At 43.5% G+C, this 22,303-nt stretch overlaps 1 protein-coding gene across 6 annotated transcripts in view; it reads left to right on the plus strand.

Annotated features, from left to right (window-relative positions):
• LOC144158538 (uncharacterized) overlaps positions 1-20,428 on the plus strand; it is a 51,657-nt gene extending 31,229 nt beyond the window's left edge. For 3 of the 6 annotated variants that reach the window (XM_077689470.1, XM_077689474.1, XM_077689473.1), the window contains 2 exons: positions 2,239-2,365; positions 17,647-20,427. In XM_077689470.1, the coding sequence (XP_077545596.1) occupies positions 2,239-2,365; positions 17,647-18,361 (842 nt within the window). In that variant the 3' untranslated portion in view covers positions 18,362-20,427. Of the gene's footprint in view, positions 1-2,238; positions 2,366-7,637; positions 7,721-16,794; positions 16,915-17,646 lie in introns of all 6 variants that reach the window. The other 3 variants (XM_077689471.1, XM_077689472.1, XM_077689469.1) reach the window with 3 other exon arrangements.
• The last annotated feature ends 1,875 nt before the right edge of the window (positions 20,429-22,303 follow it).

Here is a 22,303-nt window from a genome sequence, read left to right on the forward strand (position 1 = left end):
GTCCCACCAGATCTCGTCCCATTGTGTTCAAGATTTCGGCGCATGTTAAAGATCCCCTGGTGGTCAAAATTGTCCTGTTGTATCTAGACTGGAATGTTTGTGTCTGATTGTGAGTGTTCCCAATGTAATTCTATGATTCCAGAAAGATTAACGCGGAAAGATAAATGCTTGCAGGGCAAACATTGCGGAATCCGTTTTCATTAGCGCTCTTTGTACTAGTCAGTTTAGTGAGTGCTTCTTCAGTGCTTGTGTTTTTCTTGCAAGTTATTTGTGGAGCACAAGTTCGCTCCAATAAACCTTGCTTACTGGAAGAACCCTGCATCGTTGTTGGCTTTGGGGCAGTATGCAAAATCGACGACCGTCTTAGGAGGGTAACGAACAAAGCAAGGTTCATGTTTTACCTCTCACATCAAAAACTGTTTTTTTCCCGGTCATTTCTGGTTCTGCATGGTAAAACAATCTCGTCATCTGCTCAACAAAGATCACGACTTCTTCGTTGGATGTTGCATTCGTGTTTCAAGGAAAACCGCAATTTGTCTTTTCCTATGACGCTATTAAATGCCATCAGTAACTCGTTCTTGAATAGGGTCCAGTTAATCAGAGAGCTCACATGGTTCTCGAGCAAGGTTTGAGCTGCATCTTCCAAATAAAAGAAAACATGCCAGAGGGTTTTATGGTGGTCCCAAGTACAGTTAAACCTGGATGTAATGAACCTTTATGTGACAAATTTATGGATTTAACAAAGTTTTTCAATTCCCCATTGCCAACCCATGTGTTTGTGACTTTTATGTAACAAAGGTGTTCTGACGGTTAACCTTACTGTAACAAATTCGCTACGCTGATGAGCCATTTATTTTTGCACTTTTAACAAATAAGTAACCACATCAACACATGAATAGATGATTCGAGTTTATTTTGCACTCTCATTGGCGCTGAAGCCATCGATTTTAGAGGGTGGGAAATGTTTGGGGCCTTTTGGTAAATTGAATATTTCATCCCTAAAGGGGTATTGGTGATGTTTTGGGGGAGGGCGTTCTTTCGAAACTTTACGGTATGTACGCCAGACCCAGCTGACCAGTTCGCAGTGAAACATTCATGGTAGCAGTTAGCCCCCCTTTCACACGATTATAAGACACTGGTGATGCAAAATGCACAAGTCAAGCATTTATTGGCAGAATTAACCCTTTTGGTAGCTTAAAAGAATGCTGACATGAAATTTCAAAGCTGGGATAACTATGTAAAAGGCTTCCTTCGTACAGGAAGATATCTCCCAGCAAGTTTCAACAGTAACCGTTTAGTATAACATTTTTGAAATTCATTTTAATCTTTGCATGCATGAGAAAGCTTGGAATGAATGACTTTTCAACATAGGCATCCGCATGATGCCATCTGCCCCTAGCATGGCTCCTGGCCCCAAACTGTTGACGTTAGGGCCCCCCCCGTGATGTGGCCAATGCTCTGGCTGCGGTCGGCGCACGCTGCTCTGCCTTGTGTGTCACGTCATGGTTTTGGGACTGATGTCATGCTGCCCGGGCATGTGGGGATGGTGAAGATGGCCGATCTGGGCGCACGCACAAGTGCCCGTGCGTGTTCACACTGGTAGTGGTGTGATGAGAACGGTGACGTCACGAGCGCTCTCCTGTCACGGCAGCCTCCTCGGTGTTCATTTTGTGGAAACTAAACCTGGCAAAAATAAATGAGGCTGTAAATAATTATTTATGGTGTAATCAACCGTCTAATGTCCGTTCTGTAATTAGTAGGCTGGTAGGCACCCATAGCAGCGAAAAGAACTTAAAACAAAAATTTCGTGTCAGTACTCCTTTAACAGTGGGGACTGATCGCGGTGTCAGTAAACTAAAGGAGACTTGCTGCGCTGGCTCAGTAGCTGATCTGTTGTGCTGCTCAGCCTAAGGACGCAGGTTCTATCCTTGCTACAGTGTGTGCTTTTCAGATGGAGGTTAAAACGTCCGTCTTAAGATTTGGCATGCGTTAAAAATCTCGAGATGGTCAGAATAATCTGGAGCCTTTCACTATGGTGAGCCTCATAGCTCAAGTGTAGCTTTGGTGCGTTAAGCCCCCGAAGTTTGAACTTCGAATAACTTAAATGTCTAGTGGTGCTTTAGATATCAATCACCAAGTCTGTCTTGGAGGTAAACGCGCAGTGCGCATTCAGGTATAGAGCCTGTCGGGAATGGTATAAGACAGAATTTCTGTAGCTGCTTTCACATTTGATTTCAGTTCTGGAGGTGAACACCACGCTGCCTGGTGCCTCGACGGAATTCCTTTCTTCTAAAGATAATGCAGACATCGCGGCGAAGACTGGTCTCCATACCTGCTCCTGTTACTCAAGTTCTGGCAACAAAAGGTAGTTTAGGAGGGAATGCATGCAATCCTGTTGCTTGTAGAGCTTACGCACTGTGGAGAGCCCGGCTCTAGAGCAAGCGATTTATCATTTTGCGCCATAGCAAAAATGCAGTGCAGCAAATCTTTTTGGGGGTACAGTTAAACCTGAATGTAATGAACCTGTATGTAATGAATTCCTGGATTTAACGACGTTTTAATTCCCCATTGCAACCCTTGTAGAAGCCCATGTGTTTGTGACTTCTATGTAACGAAGGCGTTGCGGTGATGTAACGAACCCGCTGAGCTGATGAGCAATTGTTTTTGCAATTTACTGAAAAATCAGTGGAAGAAATGCGCTTATTCACCAAATACTAGGACTACTTTAAGGAGCCAGCAGTTACGAAAACATTGAGAAACGTAAAAAAAATGTGTCATGGTGATGATGAACAGAGTGGCTAGCGCCATCCCAGGGCTAATGTAGCACCAACTTTCGTCTATTTGTATAGCGTGACACCAGGTGGCAAGAGTAACCGCACATTAATTTTTTTTCGCTCGCGTTGCAAACTGCCTCATGTTTTCCTGTGTGAGTGTGGTGTCGCGTCGAGAAGTAAGTTTTGAGGTGCTAGGCTTGCCTGTCGGCATGTAGTTGCGCGTGTACTCTTCACTACTATCTGTGGTGTCGGTTCGCCAGTGATGAGTTCTGCTGTCACAAAAAATGAAGATTTTACTCTTTTTCGAGACAAGCTAGCATTTTTAAATGCCCTCACCACCTGGTAAAATATCTCAGCTAGCACACTCAACAATTTTGAATGCGAAAAGGCACGCTTTCATCATAGGTTTGGTTGCTGAAATGCGTTTGGAACCAGAAGTTTGCAAAAGGCAAAAGTGAGGCTTAAGTTACATTTGTGAATACGGGAGTAAGAGACTTCACTTCTTTGTGGCGCACTGTATTGCCTAAGCCCGTGCAAAAGCAGCAGGTGCAAAATCGTGCAGTTTTTCACTTTGAAATAAATCCTTCAAGGGATTTCTGGTGATGTCTAGCATTCTGGTTTTGCTTCTGCTCCATTCACGTGAGCCTTAACTCGGAACCTCCATGTAACAAAAGCCTGGATGTAATGAAAAATTGCGAACTTTCACCAACTTCGTTATATCCAGGTTTACCTGTACTCCTATACAAATCAAATTATAAATTTGATTTGTAAATTATAATTATTTATATATAAGTAGCCTGTGGACTACTAGGAATGAATGTGCAAGTTCGCTTATACCGTATTTACTCGCGTAATGATCACACTTTTTTTTTTCCAAAAATGTGATGCGAAGTTAGGGGTGCGATCGTTACGCGAGGTAAATTTTTTGGGAAAAAGTTTCAGCGCAGAAAACGCACGTTGTAGGTCAGAATCTTTACGATAAGTCGCATGAACTTGATAAACATATCAAATAAAAACGTAATAAAAACTCCACTGACCACCGAGTGATGCAAAATGCAGTGTTTTCATTACGGAACGTGCCGGAATTACAGAATTACGGAATGCGCCGGAACGAGTTTGCTGTGAGGTGAGAACAGGTCGACCAATAAGTGGCTGCTGCTGTCACAGTGTGGGACATCAAGACATGGGTGCCGACACAGCAAGCCGAGCGCGTTTTTTTATGTTTTGTGAGTGCACTATGTGCATTTAGTGAGACTTTCTTCCGCACCAATGAACTTGCGCTTGCCGATATTGCTAATATCATAGAGTCTGCGGCAATAACGTAGCCATGTCCGTTTTGAAACAGGAGAAAACTAACGTAAGCATGACCATCGTCGTCTAGATTTGGCACACATACGACTGGCCGCGGCAAGTTCAGGGTGCGATCATTGCGCGGGAAATAAAAAAAGTAATATTTTGATGACGAACTTCAGGGGGTGCGATCATTATGCGAGTAAATACGGTATTGACGTTATCCCAGCCGAAATTTCTAGACGCTGAAGTTTTAGAAAGGTTTCATTGACATAAAATGAGATATATTTAAATGTCATGAACACAAGGTTGTGTTCGAAATTTCAGTAGTTATATTTTTATTATTTTGATTGTAAAAGTGTAGCACTTAAACAAGGCATTTTCTTAATTAATTCGAGCAACTTCGGTCTAATCAGTTCATCCTGATGTTAAGATAACCTGGCAAGGCACGTGAAATGCAGAATTTAGTGCTTGCTAGCTGCAGAATCCCTTTTTAAAACCCAATCTCTCTTGCGGTCACATGCAGCATATCAACATTTATGGCAAGGTTGGCATCACGTCCCATACAAACCTGGTTAAGCCTAGTTTGATTTTAGTAAAAGGATTTAGGCCCCTAAAAGCTCCTTGCTTGCAAGAAGAGCTTGCTCTCTTCTTCAGTAAGCTTGGATGCTGTTTTCATTTAATCTGAACTGCTTTCTGGCAGAGTGGCTGACACTGTTTGCAGCTGATACTGCTTTTGAAAACAGCTGGTTGCTTTTGCTGTTTTGACGCTTTAGCTAGCGTTGGCAATCGTGGTGCTCACTTGTAGTGTTGTGGCACTGAGAAAGGTGCCGGCCAGGACACAAGTAATTCATGCCACTGCTAGGCAGTACAACCTGCACACTTTGAAACGTGATGAGGATTAGAACTGGGAAAGATACTGCGAAGCGAGATTCCGCTCCCTTGTGTGTACTAGCCGGGCATTTCCTGTGTGCACCCAGTGCCATCTATGAGTTTGCTTCGAACACTCCTATTGCTGTAAGCAACTGCTAAAAGAAATAAACTAGATATCAACCGAAACAAACCGAAACAAAATATGAGATTGAAGTCAGCAGTTGTCCCTGCAGCCACTCTCTTCGTCCCTCATCCTGTTCGCACTGTAAGCATTAATTCACTGGTGTACCAACTGACTTCAAATCACGTTAATCTGCAAAAAGAGCCCCATTGTTTCACTTCAGTACCCTAGTAGTGGAATCCTGGGTTTTGGGTTATCTGGGTTCGAAGCCCAGCAGTGAAAATTTTTTTGCCAGACCCATGATTTTATTTATTTTAAAATGATCTTTTGAATAAATTCTAGGCATTTTTTTTGTAAAGGAGGGTGCTTTAGTATCTTTAAGGTTGGTTTAGGGGTGAGATGCCACAAACTTGTTTGATTAACTTTCTGCATCGCACCGGAAGTTCCTCATTCGTACCTATCTCATAATAGAACATCGCTGCTGCAAATTGGTATTAAAAGGTGTGTCTGGAAAATAAATTTTTGTCAGGTTGTGCCCCGCGTTGTCATAAAAAAGTCTGCGTTTCTCACTGCACTTGTAGGAAAGAAAACGATTCTTACAAAGGCGGCCATTTTATTTTAACTTCACACAATTGCAAATGATGAGGGCAGCGTACAAACAGCAATTTTTCTCGGACAGCGGTGGAAGCAGCCCTGCAATTACACTCGACTATACAAAGATATGCAAATGCTGCAACACTTTTCACTCTGGGTTCTTGATGTGTGCCGGCTAAGGGGCTTGGACTCGCGAACATTTTCTCAGAGTGAATCACTCACGCAGGCTGAAACAAGAGTTCATGCAGTTGAACTAAACGGGCCGTGAAAAGGAAATTTATTTCCCATTGCTTAATTTTATCTACCTGAACAAGCTTTCAAAAAATACATCTGAAACATTTTTTAAATTCATTTTTCAGAGAATTGATGAGTTGTTTTTGAAATGATCATTTTTAAGCAATCACTGCCTATTGGTTGGCACCACAACTAGCAGTGACATCAGGTTAAGAATATCTAAGGTTGAATGCATTTGTTTGTTTATTACATAGTGAAGCTTTAACCACTAATTGTAGAAACAATGCATTCCGTAATAATTGGTGTACAAAATTTTCTAAACATGTGACCAGTAATGCAACTATTTAGCTGTCTTGCAACTATTGTAGCAGAACCCAGGTCTGTCTTTTCGCACAGTTTTCTCCTTGCAGTTCGCACTTGTTTTGCCAAAGTTTACTGTTGTGATATAAAGTGGAGCAAAACCACTCAAGCAAAAAAAAAAAAAACACCATGCGAGATTCAACCCTGTGGGTACCAGGTGTGTATGGATGAGTCTGATACCTTAGCCACTCGACCATGAAGGGAAAAAATGCGTGTTCGAAAAATTATGTATAAAAGCCTGTTTTATTTGTAGTCTAGCACTTCACTCTAAATATGATTTATAAAACACTCAGGGCTTTAACAACCAGCTTCCTGTTCACACTTCTGCAGTCAGCCGCATGCAAGTGTATCGAACCGACTAGACAACAGGAGCAGAATTACTTTTGGCAGAAAGCAGCTGACCTAGGTGGAAGTGAAACTCTGTGGTGGAGCATGGCCTTTCACTTACTACTTTCACACACGGCAAGTGAAAGATGAGTTGATTCTGATTGCTCAGTACGTGGAGTTTCTTCAATGAGTATGTTCGTGTGGTAAATGCCTATTTCAATCCGCCGGTTGTTAATTCATGAAGTTCGTGTCAGTCACATTGGAGGATATGTGGGATGTGCATCACCAAGCTTGTGCAATATTGGTTAACAGAACGACAGTTTAGACTGGAGCGAAACGATGAACACAGTTTGCAAATGCAGTTTCTGAAACATGGTCAGTCCTGCCTGCACTGAATCACCCATAAGTTTGGCCATGTTGATCAGTCATATCAGTTCAAATATTGCCCATTCAGTTTGCAAATTTCATCGTGGCACAGATGTTGGTGGATGTGGCACTTTGCAAGTTTTTCTATGCCGACATGGCGGCGACGCCAGTCTCACCTGTTTCACATACATACAAAGATCAATGTCTGTCGCTTGAGCTCTAGGAGCAGCCACCCCAAGTCTTACAGCACCCAAACACATCCACTGACTCACCAGATTCACTAACATCCCACTATTTCTACTTTAAAAAAAATATGATGGAGATTGATTTACTGGAATTGGGGGGCCTAATGAAAAATATTAACATATATGACATCCTTTCTGAGTATAAACCTATCAATGCATCTGCAGGGGATACACTGAAGTTTAAATCATACAAAATTTCTTATGCACTGTGCCGTTTTCAGAAAAGATCGACATGAGTGCACCTATCCTCCAGTTGGTGCATTCATTGTTCTCCAAAGGTCAAAACCTTCCTCCAAAATAAACCTTCAAACTTGAGCAGTTACCACACGCAGCAATATTTGCTGGCAAAGCAATGGGGATCCTCAGAGAGAGAGAGAGATATATAGCTTTATTGCTTTTCCAGGATGGGGTCAGGGGTGGCGTAGACTGAAAGTCCCTTCCCTCCCTCTTCAGCCATCGGCCAGGAGCCCTGGCTTCCTGGTGACGTCCTCGGCCATCCGAACAGCCCAAAACAGACTCAGCTTCCGAGCTGAGCGGTATCGTCTCCCGCTGCTCCGACATAATTACCATTCTTCTTGCTTTCTCAATGGTGATGATAGCAGAGGAGGCCAAAAGCATGTGCTTCAGGTCAGCTTTTCCTGTGCAGTTTTACAGCAAGGCTGTATACCTCTACACCCAACAGTTTCATCACCGTGGGCAAAAAAACCTCCGTTGGCAAAAACGCAAATGCGCCGAGACCTAAGACACCGAATGCATGTGTTAGGCTCATCAGGCATACAGCATAGAGCTCAGGATTTGTTTAAGAAAGCTACAAAACAAGCATCGAAACCGCATTATGTATAAGGCACCTGTGAACAATGGGACCTCCCATGATCTGTTCGTGGTAAAGATTATGTTTGCAGATTATCTTTGAAGGCTAGGCAGGACTAGTGTCACTAAATAGAGCAGTTCTTGCCCAAGACGCCGAGCGCATACGTGAGGCTAGGCAAGACCCAGCATTCGCCGCATCTTTGGACACACTTTTGCTGCTGAAATGCTGTTACACACGTTATCTTTGATTTACATTCAGAACGATGTCAGTCGTGCGCAGCTGCAGAGCAGTGAGGACAAGCTAAGCTTACCAGAGTTGACCAACTAAAACATAAACAACAAAGTGGCGGTGCCCATGAATCGTCGTAGTGTGAAGAAATGTCATGTAATGCGAACTGACCAATGATCATAGCAGCGGTGCGGAACAACAGGAGAAAAGAGTGTCGATACTCTGTACCCTTATCTAATGACACCAGCCGAGTACTACCGACATGCTCGCCGAGACGATGAGAAACATTTCATACCCTTCTTTATCACCATTTGTAGGGGTTTGCAGCAGCTTTGCTGGGCATCCACATTCGCAGGGTGGGATGGTGACCAATTTTTTTACATCTGTCGCTGTGCAGTTCTGGTAGTCACTCGTTCCCATCGCTGCTCGTTCCCGTCGCTAGAAGTCATTACATAGTTTGTAAAAACATACAATGGGAAGTTAACAGTTAACAGTTGGGAAGTTAAGTATTGTGTCTCCAAGAAACACACCAAAATAAAGAAACATTTTAAATAGGTACATGGTATTTAAAAGAGACTGGGATGGCTGCACACACTCTTTGGGTGTGTGGCCATCATTGCCCGGGAATGACATCCTTAGCATGTCATCCCATCGATTTGATTACTGTCCTTGAGCCTGTCGCAATTGTACGATATTTATAGGTTAATATCAGTATGCTCCCCCTACGTTTCTCCTGGTCGCCAGCTATCAAGCTCAAATTTGGTGGCTCTGATCCTTTACAAATAATCTTGGTAGGCGACCTCAATGCACATTATTCACTCTGGGGTCTTCCCGCACGCCCGAGGTCGCCTCATAAAAAGTTCTTTACATCATTGGGAGCATTATTTTTTAATTAAAAAAGCCTCCATATGATAATGTCGGACGAAACACTTATTCACACCTTAAGTACACTATTGGCTCTGCAGTTCTTTCCATCTCTTCAGTGGAATTCAGGGGAAACCGACATGGTCATGACCACTTCTTATCTGCATTAACATAAATTGGTCAAGGCGAAACAGTTCACCTTCCTATAAGTTCAATGAAGCTAGAGCAAACTTGAATACATTTACAGAAACATATGAACTACGCTACACATTCATAACACACCTACCGGTGGAGCAAGAGCCCAAGTCATCACAATGCACATCCTCACCACCAAACAGTCCGTTGCTACCACCAAAAAGTCCATCCCAAATGCCTCCATTGCGGCATGCAGCCGAACGAGGCTTTGGTGGAACGAGGATGTAGGCTGGCGCGGGAAGCCCAGAACAAATCTTGGGGTATCCTTCATCGTACACACAGAACACAAATAAGTTGGAATGGGAGTAAATGGCTTGTCGTATAACTCAGTACCGATTCGGAGTTTTCAAAACTCCTTCTAATCGGAGTATCGCCTTACTACCAATATTTCCGCAGTTTTTTCAGCAGAATATGTGAGTTTCATTTTACTGCCACTACAATGGGAGTTTTCAGGGGTACCAATGGGAGTGTGTTATTTCGTCCAACTGGGAGTTTTCAGGGGGCACGTTGGGAGTAGTGTTGACCTGCATTCGAGGTATTTTTTTTCTGGTTTTGGGCATTTGATAAAAGTGCTGTAAAGAAATTTATTGCTGTATTTGGGAGTTCCTAATGAGTGCACAGGCCGCATTTTCATTTTTCGTTTAGGATTACGGAATTTCTAGTCTTTTCCCGCTTTCAACGTTGAATGGCAAAATATAAAAAGCTTGTTTTCAGCACACAGTTTATTGCATAGCAATTACATAATTACGATATACGTGTGAACAAGTTAATAACAATAAAAACACTAAATCAACAAAACACCTACATCAAAAACACAAGGTATGATGGTAACAACTTTATCTACTACAACACTCCTCAACGAAAAAAATGTAAAGCATTTGCAAACAATGAGGTCAGCATGCCGTCGATGTGCTGTTTGCTTGCACTTGCCTCCCAAACGCTGATGTTGCTGTGCCTCTTGTCATGTTCCCCAGGAAGCCACAGTAGCACATGCATTACTGGGATAAGAAAACGCTTTAAATCTACGGCAACAAATACAGAAGCATATTGGGCATTCGATCTAAAAAAAATAAAGAAACGGCATTGTAATGACGCCGCACTTATCACTCTTGTGTCCAACTTTCCGTAAAGTTTGAATGTTCATTTAAAGCTACGCCAAATTGCACTTCCATCTGAGACACCTGTGCTCACTAGTTGGTCAAAACGAAGTGCTGCTCGAAAGGGAGCGCGACTTTTGTGGCGACCAACTTCTCAAAATGCTTCCGTTCCCTCTTTTCCTCGCGTGTAGTGTTCTGGGACCGAGCTTCAGGTTTTACCACCTGCACTTCCCCTCTCTCCCCTCACCCAAAGTTAAGTAAAAATTTTGGTCAGTGTGACGCCTGCGCTCCCCCCCTTAAAAAAATAAGCAGTCGTCCGTCGAATCGGCAGAATGCTCCTTTGAATGGCGTTTGCTGTTTATAGTTACACGCACCTAGCGCATGGAAAGCTCCCACGGGGCCCCGACCTTCTCCCTTTCCAGTGAAAGCAATGAATCGCCGGCGGCATGCGGCAGTCACCCTTCTCGTAGTAGGCGCGGCGGGCACCACACGTACTTCTCAAGAAAAGCTGCCCTGCAACGTTCAACTGGCCAACTTCGCCTTCGCCTGCCAATAAGCCATAGATACAGCCTAACAAAAACACCTAACAGCCGTTCAGAGTTCGGACACTTTTCATTCTGCTCGCGAGTATGAATGAGTGAGTGTTCTGCTCAAGACCCGCGCAAATGCGCATTGCTTTCACACTGTTCAGCCTCCCCAGTGACGTTCCGGGCATGGCGCCCTCTCTCATGCACAGTGCACACCTCTAGTGACAAAGAATCGCCCGTGCAGTGACGTGGGAAACACACCGAGTTTATCTGACACTACAAGGGGCACAGGCCCCCCAAAACGTTGATTACAATAAGAAATGTGCAAATCTTACCATCAACCACCTCGCAGAGGCACAACTGCATTGTTTTTAACGAGCCACTCTCCGTTAACGATCACTGCATTTAGGCCTCGCGTCGGCTCGCTGGTGTACTCCGTCGGCTCGAAGGTCGGTGACTTGGAGGCGATGTTGGAGTGAATTGCACCAATGCCGCCTGTATAAACATTGCCTAACGCGTCGTGTGCTTTTCGATGGGAAGGGTAGGGACGCTTAGTCCAGGCACTGATCTGCTATGTGGTGCACACTGGCAGACATCTCGCCTTACGTCACTGCTCCCAAGTCGCGAACGCTGCACCCGTGTGTCTGTCGGCTTGCCTGTTGGGTTTCAAGAGCCATTTCGCTCACATCTTAGCCACGATGGGGCGATAGTTCTGGGGCGCGCAGGGGATCTCGTTCAATGTGTCGCTCGCTTCATACTTGCGGCATTTTTCCAAAGATGGAGGCGGAACTGAAATAGTGTAAGAACATATTAATTGTCGGGTAGATAAAAAGCCGGCATCAGCCTGTGGCAGCAAAGTGATTTTGCTCCGAGGCAAATACCGCTTTATCAGCGACGAACCAAGACAGACAGGCATGGGGATGAAGAAGGTGTAGGAGCGCCGCCTGGGGAACCCTAAACAAACTTTAAACTATTTTGCATAGTTTCCGAGAAGCGGCGCTGGCCGGCGGACATGAAAGCACGCAGGAAGGCTACGGAAGGGGGAAGGGTAGGAGAGAGCAGCAGGGGCGTGGCTGTTTGGCCATTTTTCGCTCATGCGTTGGGCAATGATTATACAGGCGGCATTGATTGCACGGTAGTCTAGGCTGGTTTCACAATGTTCGCAATGAGCTTCGGTTGTCGGGACACACTTCACATTCATCCGTGCGGCCGCAAGTTCACACCGACAATAAATTTTCGGGGACACTAGAGCTCCCACGACACCAACTGGCAGCCATTTTGTAAGGAGGCGTAGAGGAGGAAGGGCTGAAGAAGGAGAACGAGGAGGCAACGTTGCTGTGTGTCGCACGGTGGTCTAGGCTGGTTCCACAATGTTCGCAACGAGCTTCGGTTGTCAGGAAGCACTTCACATCTATTCTTCGTACGGCTGCAAGTTCACACTGACAGTAAATTTTCGGGAACACTTGAGCTCACTCGACACCAACTGGCAGCCATTTTGTAAGGAGGCGTATAGGAGAAGGGCGGAAGGAGAAAGAGGAGCCGTGGGAGTTTTTAATACTCCCATTAGGACAAATGTAGTATTCACAGCTAGATACTGTGTTTTGTGGGGACGTGCAATTGTGGCAAATGCGGCGATTTACGACGGCTCGTGGCCCCCGGTGTAAACTGGCAGTTTTTCCACCATCATACTACCACACGTGGGAGCAGCCCGCCTGTCATGAGGAGTTTAAAAGGCGTATTTCAGCCAAAAAACTCCCATTCATTTTGTGTGTATGGATCAAAAGTCGTGGAGTATCCTTCATCGTACACAACGTATGGACATGAATACATTAAGTTAAAGGGCAACAGACACACAGCCCGCTCCTGGTTAGCCCAAAAGGGAATACATTTGAAGACCAATGTAACACTTGCACAACAGTTTGAGCCCAGTTCTGCGCACTGCACAAAGTGTTTTATGAAACATAAAATGTTTCCAAATAGAAGTTTATACGCAACGAGATACAAAACACTTCTTACAACTTGTTTTCACTGTATGACAGGTCTGCTTTGAGCGCATGTAAGCTTTCATCTTTAGGCACAGACATTACATACACTATGATACAGCACTTTCCCGCAGACATTTTTGAAACATTCTACACCTATACAATAAAATATTGCTATCGGGGTTTCTCCAAGGCCTTGGAGGGAGGCCAATGTGGTGTCTTCTCTGAAAGAGGGGAAGGATCCATCCCCTCCCACAAGTTGCCGACCCATTGCTTTGGCAAGCTGCCTGTGCAAGCTTCTCAAGAAGATGATAAATAAGATACTTTTGTACTGTTTAGAATACAGTTGTCTTTTTGAGACCTGCCGGGCAGGCTTCAGGATTGGGTGATCCACAAATGATCAGCTTGAAGCCCTTGAAGGATACAATTAAGATGCCTTTATACACAAACAGTACTGCCTGACCATATTTTTATATAGAGAGAAGGCTTATGATATGGCATGGCACTCACAGCTTCCTTAGAAACAATTTTTTTAAAGCAGGTAATATGCTGAACACAATCGCTAGTTACATCTCTAAACGAACATTTTACATCCGAGTTGGGTCAGTGCTGTCACATGTTCACGGGCAGGAAAACGGCGTGCCTTAAAGGGACAGACAACTGATTTCTGTAGAGTATATATTCTCTATCCCAAATGAAAGGGCATCACTTAAAGTACTTTGACGAGAAGCAGTTTTGCTGATAACGCCCTAGAACTTTTTAAATCGAAAATTTTAGATGTCCGAGCCGTATGTGTCCCTCCCCAAAAAAATTACGCTCACCTCCCTTCGTGGGAACCCTGGTGTGATGCGATGCTGAGGGGGGTTCAAGCGCAAGCAGAGAGCAACTGTCGACCAAAAGGGCGCCGGAGAGCGGCACACCGGTTATATGCGCAGCGCGCTTGAAGGAGAGGAAACCGCAAGAGAGAGTACTGCAGATGCGCAGCACCGCGCGCAGCGCTGCCCACCGGCGGAGTGAGAGCGCGCTGGGCCGCACACCCGCAGATGTTGAGAGAGAGTGTTCACTCTCACCTGGGCACGCACCGGCGCCAGTGCGTCTGCCGCGGCTATGACGCAACACAATCCACTTTAATCCAATCCAAGCCAATCCAATCGAATCCAATCCAATGCCCCTCGCGAGAGAGTGTTCGCTATCAGTGAGGAGAGGGGGTGAGCGGAGGAGAGTGCGGATGCCGACGACGACACACGCACGCAAGAAGGACAGGGCCGCCGACAAGAGATGCTCTCAGCGTCGCATCTAATAATGCTGGCAACCATGACATAGAGTAGCTCAGCAGCATACTTTTGTCTGTATGCCAAATGAAAAACTATTTAAAAACTTGTCCCAAGCTAAAAAAGTTTGAATCGCAGGCTTTCCTGTTCCTTTATGTGTTTTTTCTAATGCAACGGTGTATTCTGCATGAATGCGCCGCCTGTTGGGATAGACGATAGGTAGAATCTGGCTTCACGTTGTGGAGGTGGGAAGTTCGATTCTCCCTGGGCGCGACGTTTTTTTTTTCTTTTTTAAGCTGCCGTTGGTGCATTTGGAAACTGAAATCAAATATTTTGGCAGAACAAATGCCCCTGACTCAGGCAGAATCATCAAAGCTCCTTCACCTGGCCTGTGTACTGAACGCTGCCGTTGATTCTGGGCATGGAGGTTCAGTTAGCCACACTGAGAGCAACCCCGCGACGACGGGCGGCGTGTGCTTAAAATTTTCAAAATGTTTAGAAATACCTATGCAATTTAACCTTGTACAAATACTTGTGTTAAAAAGTTTTCAATACGTAAATAAATGTTTTAGCAGTTACAGTAGCTGCTAGGTTTGCAGGTCACGTGACAGGGACACATTGTAGTGTAAAGTTTTGGCACTACGAACCGCCACCCTTCGTATTTTAGGAAGTTTGCTGCCAGTTAAAATTATTTCCTCTAATTTGTTTAGAAATTGCTTGTGGTTACTGGGTATACAAAACGCTCGCTTTCATATGAGCTAGAGAACATATACGCGACAAAAATCGGTTGTCCGTCCCTATGCAGTTTTCAACCGCACATTGTTTATAGTCAAGATGAACCCACTTCTGAAAGCATGGCCACCATCAATTTCTTGTTCAATGCATGCTGAGAATTTACAGATATCGTTTAAATCATGTCACATGTGCATATGTGGATATCAAGTCCAGCTTAGGCTCAACAAACTTGCTGCACAAGTGAAAAATGCTTTTAAACTTGAATCTTGTAAAAAGTAGCTGCATTCTATTCCCAAAGAGGCACACGATTCAGCTTGACCCTTACATTAAACACAATGCTGATGAATTCCTGTAAAAAGGAACACAATTTGTTTAGCTGTAGTGTTGGAAAAAAACTTGCATACTTGCCTCACATCAAACAGCTTAAATATAAATGCCTAAAAATAAGCATTATGAATGTCCTATCACTCATACCCTTTAGGGTAGCATAACTCCTCCTATTATGTGTTTTTTACCAGATTCATGGGGTCTTGCTTTGATCAGGGGGTGTCATGTATGGGTCACCAAAGAAAACAGCCCTAAAAATGCTCAACCTACTGTTCCATTTGGGTTTTTCTTTTGCATGTGGCACTTTTCATACAAACCCTGTACAAATCCTCTAAGTGGAATCTCACAGATATTCCTCTAATATTTCAGCAGTGACTAACCATCCTTTTAGATCAGTCTTATGATACATCCACACCCTAGCTATTTTTAAATCGTGCATTCATTTCTGTTCCTTTCTCACACAGGGTCAGAGAGAAGGCATCTGAACTTGTTTTTTTAGATGCCTTCAAAATATCTTTTACTGATATTTAGCATTATGGCAGTTCTGCTTTGTTTCATGCAACTTGTCTTTTGTGAAATTGGTAAAAACCGAGTTCCAAGAACTGCAATTATGCAGCACTTGTCACTAATGAAAAATATTCTTTGGCAGTATATTATAACCAACCCATCAAGAACTGGCTCCGCTATGTCCTGTGCTGCACATGGGCCCAACTTTTGTACATGTAGAATGATGAATGTGCATGCCACCCTTTTCATGGTGGAGGCATATGGCATTTTGCTTGTTAATCGTATTGTTGAACATCAAATTCTAATGTCATTATGTACCCTGATTTTTTAGTGTGGTAATCAAGTTATCATTCAGAAAGTTTGCTAAAAACCACACTGTAAGTGTCGTTTTTAGGACCAATATGGCTATCTTAAATCTTGGATTGATGGTATGCCGAGTTCCGGGCAGCTCTGGGATCGCCAGAAAGGAGCTGAGGGATGAAGTTGCTGCCTTGGGCACTTTGAAACACAGTGGACATAACTACCTCACACAGACCTGAAACCACACATCAAACGTAAAACATACCAAGCAAACTGCAGTCAACAGGCAGCAAACTACACACAGTAAAACTACACTTGGGACGATATTAATTGACTCATACAACAGACACACGGATGTTGCCTTAGCTGGGTACAGATAGGCCACACGTAACACTCCCACCTGCTAACTGGGTCTTCAAAACCCTATGGAACAGGCGTGGGAGGGCCTATCGATAATCCGCATCCTTATTGAAACCAAAGCACTCTACCCAACAACATACAAAGGCTGCAGAGTTGTACATGTACAGCATTCCACTGCAGCCATCATACTTTTTAGCCGACGATGCCATGTTCTTTGTTAACCAGGTTATGGATTTTCTGGCAGATTTGATTTTTACACGTCCTGTCACATCACCAATTATCATAATCTGGCCTTCTACACCAGCCCTCCTCATTGTCTTTTATTGATTTTACTCTAACTCTTGATTACCCATTTTGCACTTACCTTGGTATCCCTCTTAACCGTGCTTTTGGCTTTTTGCCCTAGTTGCCCATGCACTGCCAATGCCCAACCATCATCATCGTCAAGTATCGGTGATCTGTTTTGTCAAATCACTGGTATGATATAGTGTTCCTGTTTTAAACAAGGTCCTGACTCACTGAGTAGGCAAGTGCCGTTGTAAATTTCTAGTTCCTTTTCTCACGTTTGTGCCCGAATATGATTTGGGATCATATTAAAAAAATTTTGTTCTCAGTACAGACTCAGCAGTACTCAGGTGGCCTTATTTCCGGCTATCAGTTGGAAAAGCCAGGCTTCTGTTTATAAAAATGGCCTCAGGGCGATACTTATGCTCTTACTAAATTTGTTATTTGTAAATCTTTGCATACATGTAGTTACTCAGAAAAGACCTATAGAGGCTGAAGTTGGTTTATCCTTGTTATAACTTGTAGCGTGTGTTTTTTGAGAGTTTTGTGCTAGAATAAAACACCAAGTCTTGGCAAACTCCCAAAATAGTGCAAATTTAACCGGTGCATAAATACCTAAAGATAATTATTTTAAATTGCCAGTATATTCAGAGAGGTTCTGTTCACTTTTAGAAATTACATAGTTTACATAGTGTCGTCGGGGCATCATTTAATATGGGTAATTAGTCTAATCTAGTTTTGTTTGGTAAAGGGGCAAGGCGAGATTTTTTATCCGATTTATACACGTAAGGCTTAGTGCTCTGTTTTCTAAAGCTGGTAAAATATTAGGAAACTAGATTCTTCAGACAGATTTCACTTCTGTGCTGTCTGCAGTGTGAAAGAGTTCTGACAAAGATAAGCTTTTTGGCTACATAATTTCTTTTCGTAATTTTTTAAAATTTTACTAAATCTTGTTTCTTTTTGCCCAAATTAGGAGTTTTTTCGATGCCAGCAAGGAAATCCTGTGTGGACACAAGCTTCATTCCTGCTTGTCTTGTCAACGACACACTCACACGACGACTGAAGTGAAAGTGTGTGCCAGTAAAATGCTTCACATCTGCACTCTCTGCAAGAAAGCCTTCAGTAAAAAGCACAGGCTTATCACTCACATGGGTGTGCACACTGGTGAGAGGCCCTTTGTGTGCAAGACCTGTGAGAAGAGGTATTCTAGAAAGGAGCACCTGGTTAGACATGAAAGATTGCACTCAGGTGAGAAGCCCTATGTGTGTAATCTCTGTCAGAAGAGCTTTACCCGAAAAGAGCAACTACTTAAGCATGAGAGATTGCACTCTGGATGTAAGCCGTATATGTGTAGCATCTGCCAGAAGAGCTTTACTCAAAGACACCACCTCATCGGTCATGAAAGATTGCACTCAGGTGAGAGGCCCTATGTTTGTAGCATCTGTCAGAAGAGCTTTGCTCAGAGATCCAGACTGATCACTCATGGAAGACTGCACTCTGGTGAGAAGCCCTATGTGTGTAACATCTGTCAGAAGTCCTTTACTATAAAAGAGCAACTAGATAAGCATGAAAGATTGCACACTGGTGAGAAACCTTATGTGTGTAGCATTTGTCAGGAGAGCTTTACTACAAGAACTCATCTGAATACTCATGAAAAATTGCACTCTGGGGAGAAGCTGAATGTGTAATATCTGCCAGAAGAGCTTTGCTAATAGCCACAACCTGGTTGCTCATCACATACTGCACTCTGGTGAAAGGCCCTGTGTGTGTAGAATCTGTCAGAAGAGCTTCACTCGAAAAGACCAACTAATAAAACATCAAAGATCGCACTGATGTGTGTAGCACTTGTTAGGAGAGCTTTACTACAAGAACACGTATGATCACTCATGAAAATTGCACTCTGGCAAGAGGACGCTTTTACGTAGTATTTGCCAGAAGAGCTTTACTTGTAGCTGCAACTTGGTTGCTTATCACAGACTGCACTCTGGTGGGAGGCCCTATGTATATAGCATCTGTCAGAAGAGCTTTACTCATTCCAACTGGTTATGTGTGAAATATCACACTGTGGGGTAAAAGCCCATGTGTGTGGCACTTGTTATAAGAGGTTTACTACAACAAGCCACTTGGTTACTCATGAAAAAGTTCTCTTTGGCAGAGATCCTTAGTGTAAAAGCTTCACTCAAAAAGTTAATCCAGTTGTTCATGAAAGACCACACATTGATAGGGAAAGACCTTTTTTACAACTTGATCATCCATGAGCGATCACATGCTGGTAAAAAATTTATGTTTGCCAGTTATGTCGCCAGTTATGTTTGCCAGTTACGTAGAATTATTGTTTTTGTAATAAATCTTGTGACTTCAAAGATTGGGAACAACCACTTTTTTCAAAGGACAGCTTATTAACTATAGAAAGGATAGGCTTAGAAACCCTATACCAACAGTGCAGGTTAGAAAAGTCTTGCTCGCAAATGGTCATTTGTCAAACATAGGATACTGTGAAAAACTGTTGCCCTAAAAAAATTGGTAGGTACAAATAGGTACAAATAGGTGATAGCACGCTCACGAAAAAGACAGGGCACTGTCCACTGGTAGTCAGACTATATGCTGACAAATGAGTGCTCTGTGCATCACAAAATCTTTACTCGGAAACATGCCTTGAGTGCACATGAGATGGAACAATCATGTGTGGACTCGTGTGCTGTATCTTACGAAAGGCTTCATGCAGAAACCGCACCAATGAGACACCGTGCTCCAGTAACGAGCGCTTCATTGTTTGAATGTTTCAAATTCTCTTTTAGTAAAAATGTAGGCATGTACAATAAGAGATTCACAAAATGCCTGGTGTATGCACAATCTTCTGAAAAATGTCAGCAAAGAAATCTGGCATTGTTATTCAGTAAAGGATTTACACATAAAAATCTAGCTGCAGCACCTGACAAACAATCCATAAGGATAAATTTGGCTGTAGATGAGACGTACACTGGCGAAAGTTAAGTGCTCTGTTCGTACACATGACGTGTGTGTGTCATGTGTTATGCTTAGTCTCCAAAATGCACGTGTGAAAGGTCATTATGAGGCAAGGGCAAATAGTGTTTATGGTTTTTAAGTCAAGAATTCAAATTTCTGCAAAAACAAGTGAGCAGTGCAGCCGTGAACAGAACACTGCGCTAAAAATTTGCATGGCCACCTATTTTCTATGCAAAATACATAAACAGTTGAAGCACTTTGGCAGCAAATAAAGGCAGTTGCTACTACCAGACTTCGGTAATGCAAATTGCTTTGCATTTTGTGCAGTTATCAATATTCGAAAGCAGTGATTTTTCGCGGAGCACTAGATTGGGTTTCAATGCATGACACCATCAGTGTCACCGTCAAGAGTTGCCACCACTAGTATCGCAGCAACAGGGTTGGCCCCAGAGGTGTACCAAAGCATGTGGAAAGAAGGCTAGCTTTACATGCATCGCTGTTTTGTCTTTAGTCCAGCAGCTGTGACCAGTTTTTTAAGTACTGATTGGGCTGATACGGCCAACGTTTGAATGTGGCTTTACGACTTGTGCAAGAACTGTTGTATATGGTCTCGTCTGTCTGTACCTCTCTACCCCTTCTTTGTGATAGTGTTGTCTGTGCTGCACTTGCCAAAGATGTATAGGTTGTATGGCATTTGTTAGATTGTATGTCATTTGCTTGCAGAATATGTATTGGAATGTGTTCGAGTAATAAATTGATGCCTTATATTTACATTTCACTTTTTCAATTTTTCCTCTCTGCGCAGTAAACACATTACTTGGTTTGACAAGGCAAATGTATGTAAAACGAGTCTGATGCTCTGAATGTCACACAGCTTTCGCCATTGGTAGCTATAGCATTGTATGTAGCCGTCGCACATGCTGCACGCCCATGTATTGGGACTGTTGTCTCTTCCTAGGTTCCCATCTTCGCTACAGTGGAGCCTGACCCTTAAACTGCAAGGGCATGATTTTGACTGAGGTATGGTGGGGCTTGACAAAAAAAACTCCAGCCATATTAAAACATCAAAGGCAGTGCCTTTAAAATAGGGAGTTCTGTGGACCAATATTGTAAATTTACAGGATATTATAAGGGGGCTGATGGTATCGGTGTGGTGGCTTGCGCATGCACTCGACTGCTCAGGTGATATTTGGTAAAACATTTCCGGCTTGTCAAATACCCTAGGCTAGGGCAACCAAAGCTTGAATAAACAAAGTTGAAGGGCGCAGCGTACTATTGGTAAATGACGAAGGTGAATTATTACTTGGTCAATTTAATTCAAATATTTAGATACAGAATATAGTGGCATCATATTGACTGTAAAGGCATCAGAATAAAATTGTGGCCGTTTTGTCCTAGAAAAGCAATCGGGCAAAGTTGACAAGAATTGCTACCTAAACAAGAAGGGCCCAAGAAAATTACAAATTTATGTCCCAGCAAAAAAGTCGGTAACCGTTGATTGTGGTTGCTTGGTAAGCGAGCATTGGAAGGATGTTTAGTAAGTTTATTAGTGCATCTTCCGTATTGAGAGTTTCGACAAACTGTTGCAGCAGGTAAAGGACATCGATCACTTTACCTGTGTCGGGGCTGAAGCTCTGGTATTTTCAGTGGTACCGTAATGGTCTTTGGCTGCCACCTATTCTACACTTACTACAAGCTGCCAAATCTTCCCGTGATTGAAAAATTCTGTGTCTCGTTAGTGCATTTTTTTGGTTCTCGCCTAGCCGGAAAAACTTATCTTTGTGGGCAGTTCATTTACAGAGCCAAAGAATTCCCAGGCGTATTCATGCCGGTGCACGGCACTAGCACAATTTGGCAGTTCCTGGCTCTGGCTGGTCGAGCCTAGCAGGTTTGAGCAGTGAACTATTTCCTTGTTGCTCTTCAACCGCCACCGCTGTCTCAGCCACCGCAGAAACATTGATATGTTGTACCTCACCTCCAAGTCAATCCTTTTTGCGTGTATTTGTATTGTTTCTAGACGAACGATATATTTCAGATATGTTTACAAATATCTGGCCGACATTACTTGTCACTTACAAGTTGTCACAATTGTAGATACGGAGTTAGGGATGTCAAAGTGGGTTATAATGTAGTGTGTTCTGATTTCACGATTTTTTTCTAAATTGATTATCCATTGCAGAATACAAAATTGTTTTTGAACTGTTTGTCATCTTGGTGTTGTTTTTGTTTTCAAACAAATTTTACTCGGAACAATTACACCTTGCTGTGCGAAAGCCCCAAATTTGAAAAAAAAAACTGCAGCCGCCGAAACTTGGCATTTTTTTTTCTCGCAAAATGCTCACGCTAGAGGAAAATGCATTGAACTTTTTTGGCTATCCCCTGGCTTGCACACAGCTCTGAAAATAATGAGACAGAGTGAAAAAATGCGCGTGTACACGTATGTGCGATCTCGTGGAATACCCGCCACGGTGGCTTAGTGGCTAAGGCGTTGCGCTGCTGAGCACGAGGTCGCGGGTTCGATTCCCGGCCGCGGCGGCCGCTTTTCTGATAGAGGCGAAAAGCAAAAACGCCCGTGTGAACGAGATTTCGGCGCACGATGAAGATCCCCAGGTGGTCAAAATCCGCGGCGCGGAGCCCTCCACTACGGCGCTCCTCATCGCCTG

Source organism: Haemaphysalis longicornis, unplaced genomic scaffold, assembly GCF_048455015.1.
Source record: "Haemaphysalis longicornis isolate Haplotype H1 unplaced genomic scaffold, Haemaphysalis longicornis Haplotype H1 scaffold_10, whole genome shotgun sequence".
Lineage (NCBI taxonomy): Eukaryota > Metazoa > Arthropoda > Arachnida > Ixodida > Ixodidae > Haemaphysalis > Haemaphysalis longicornis.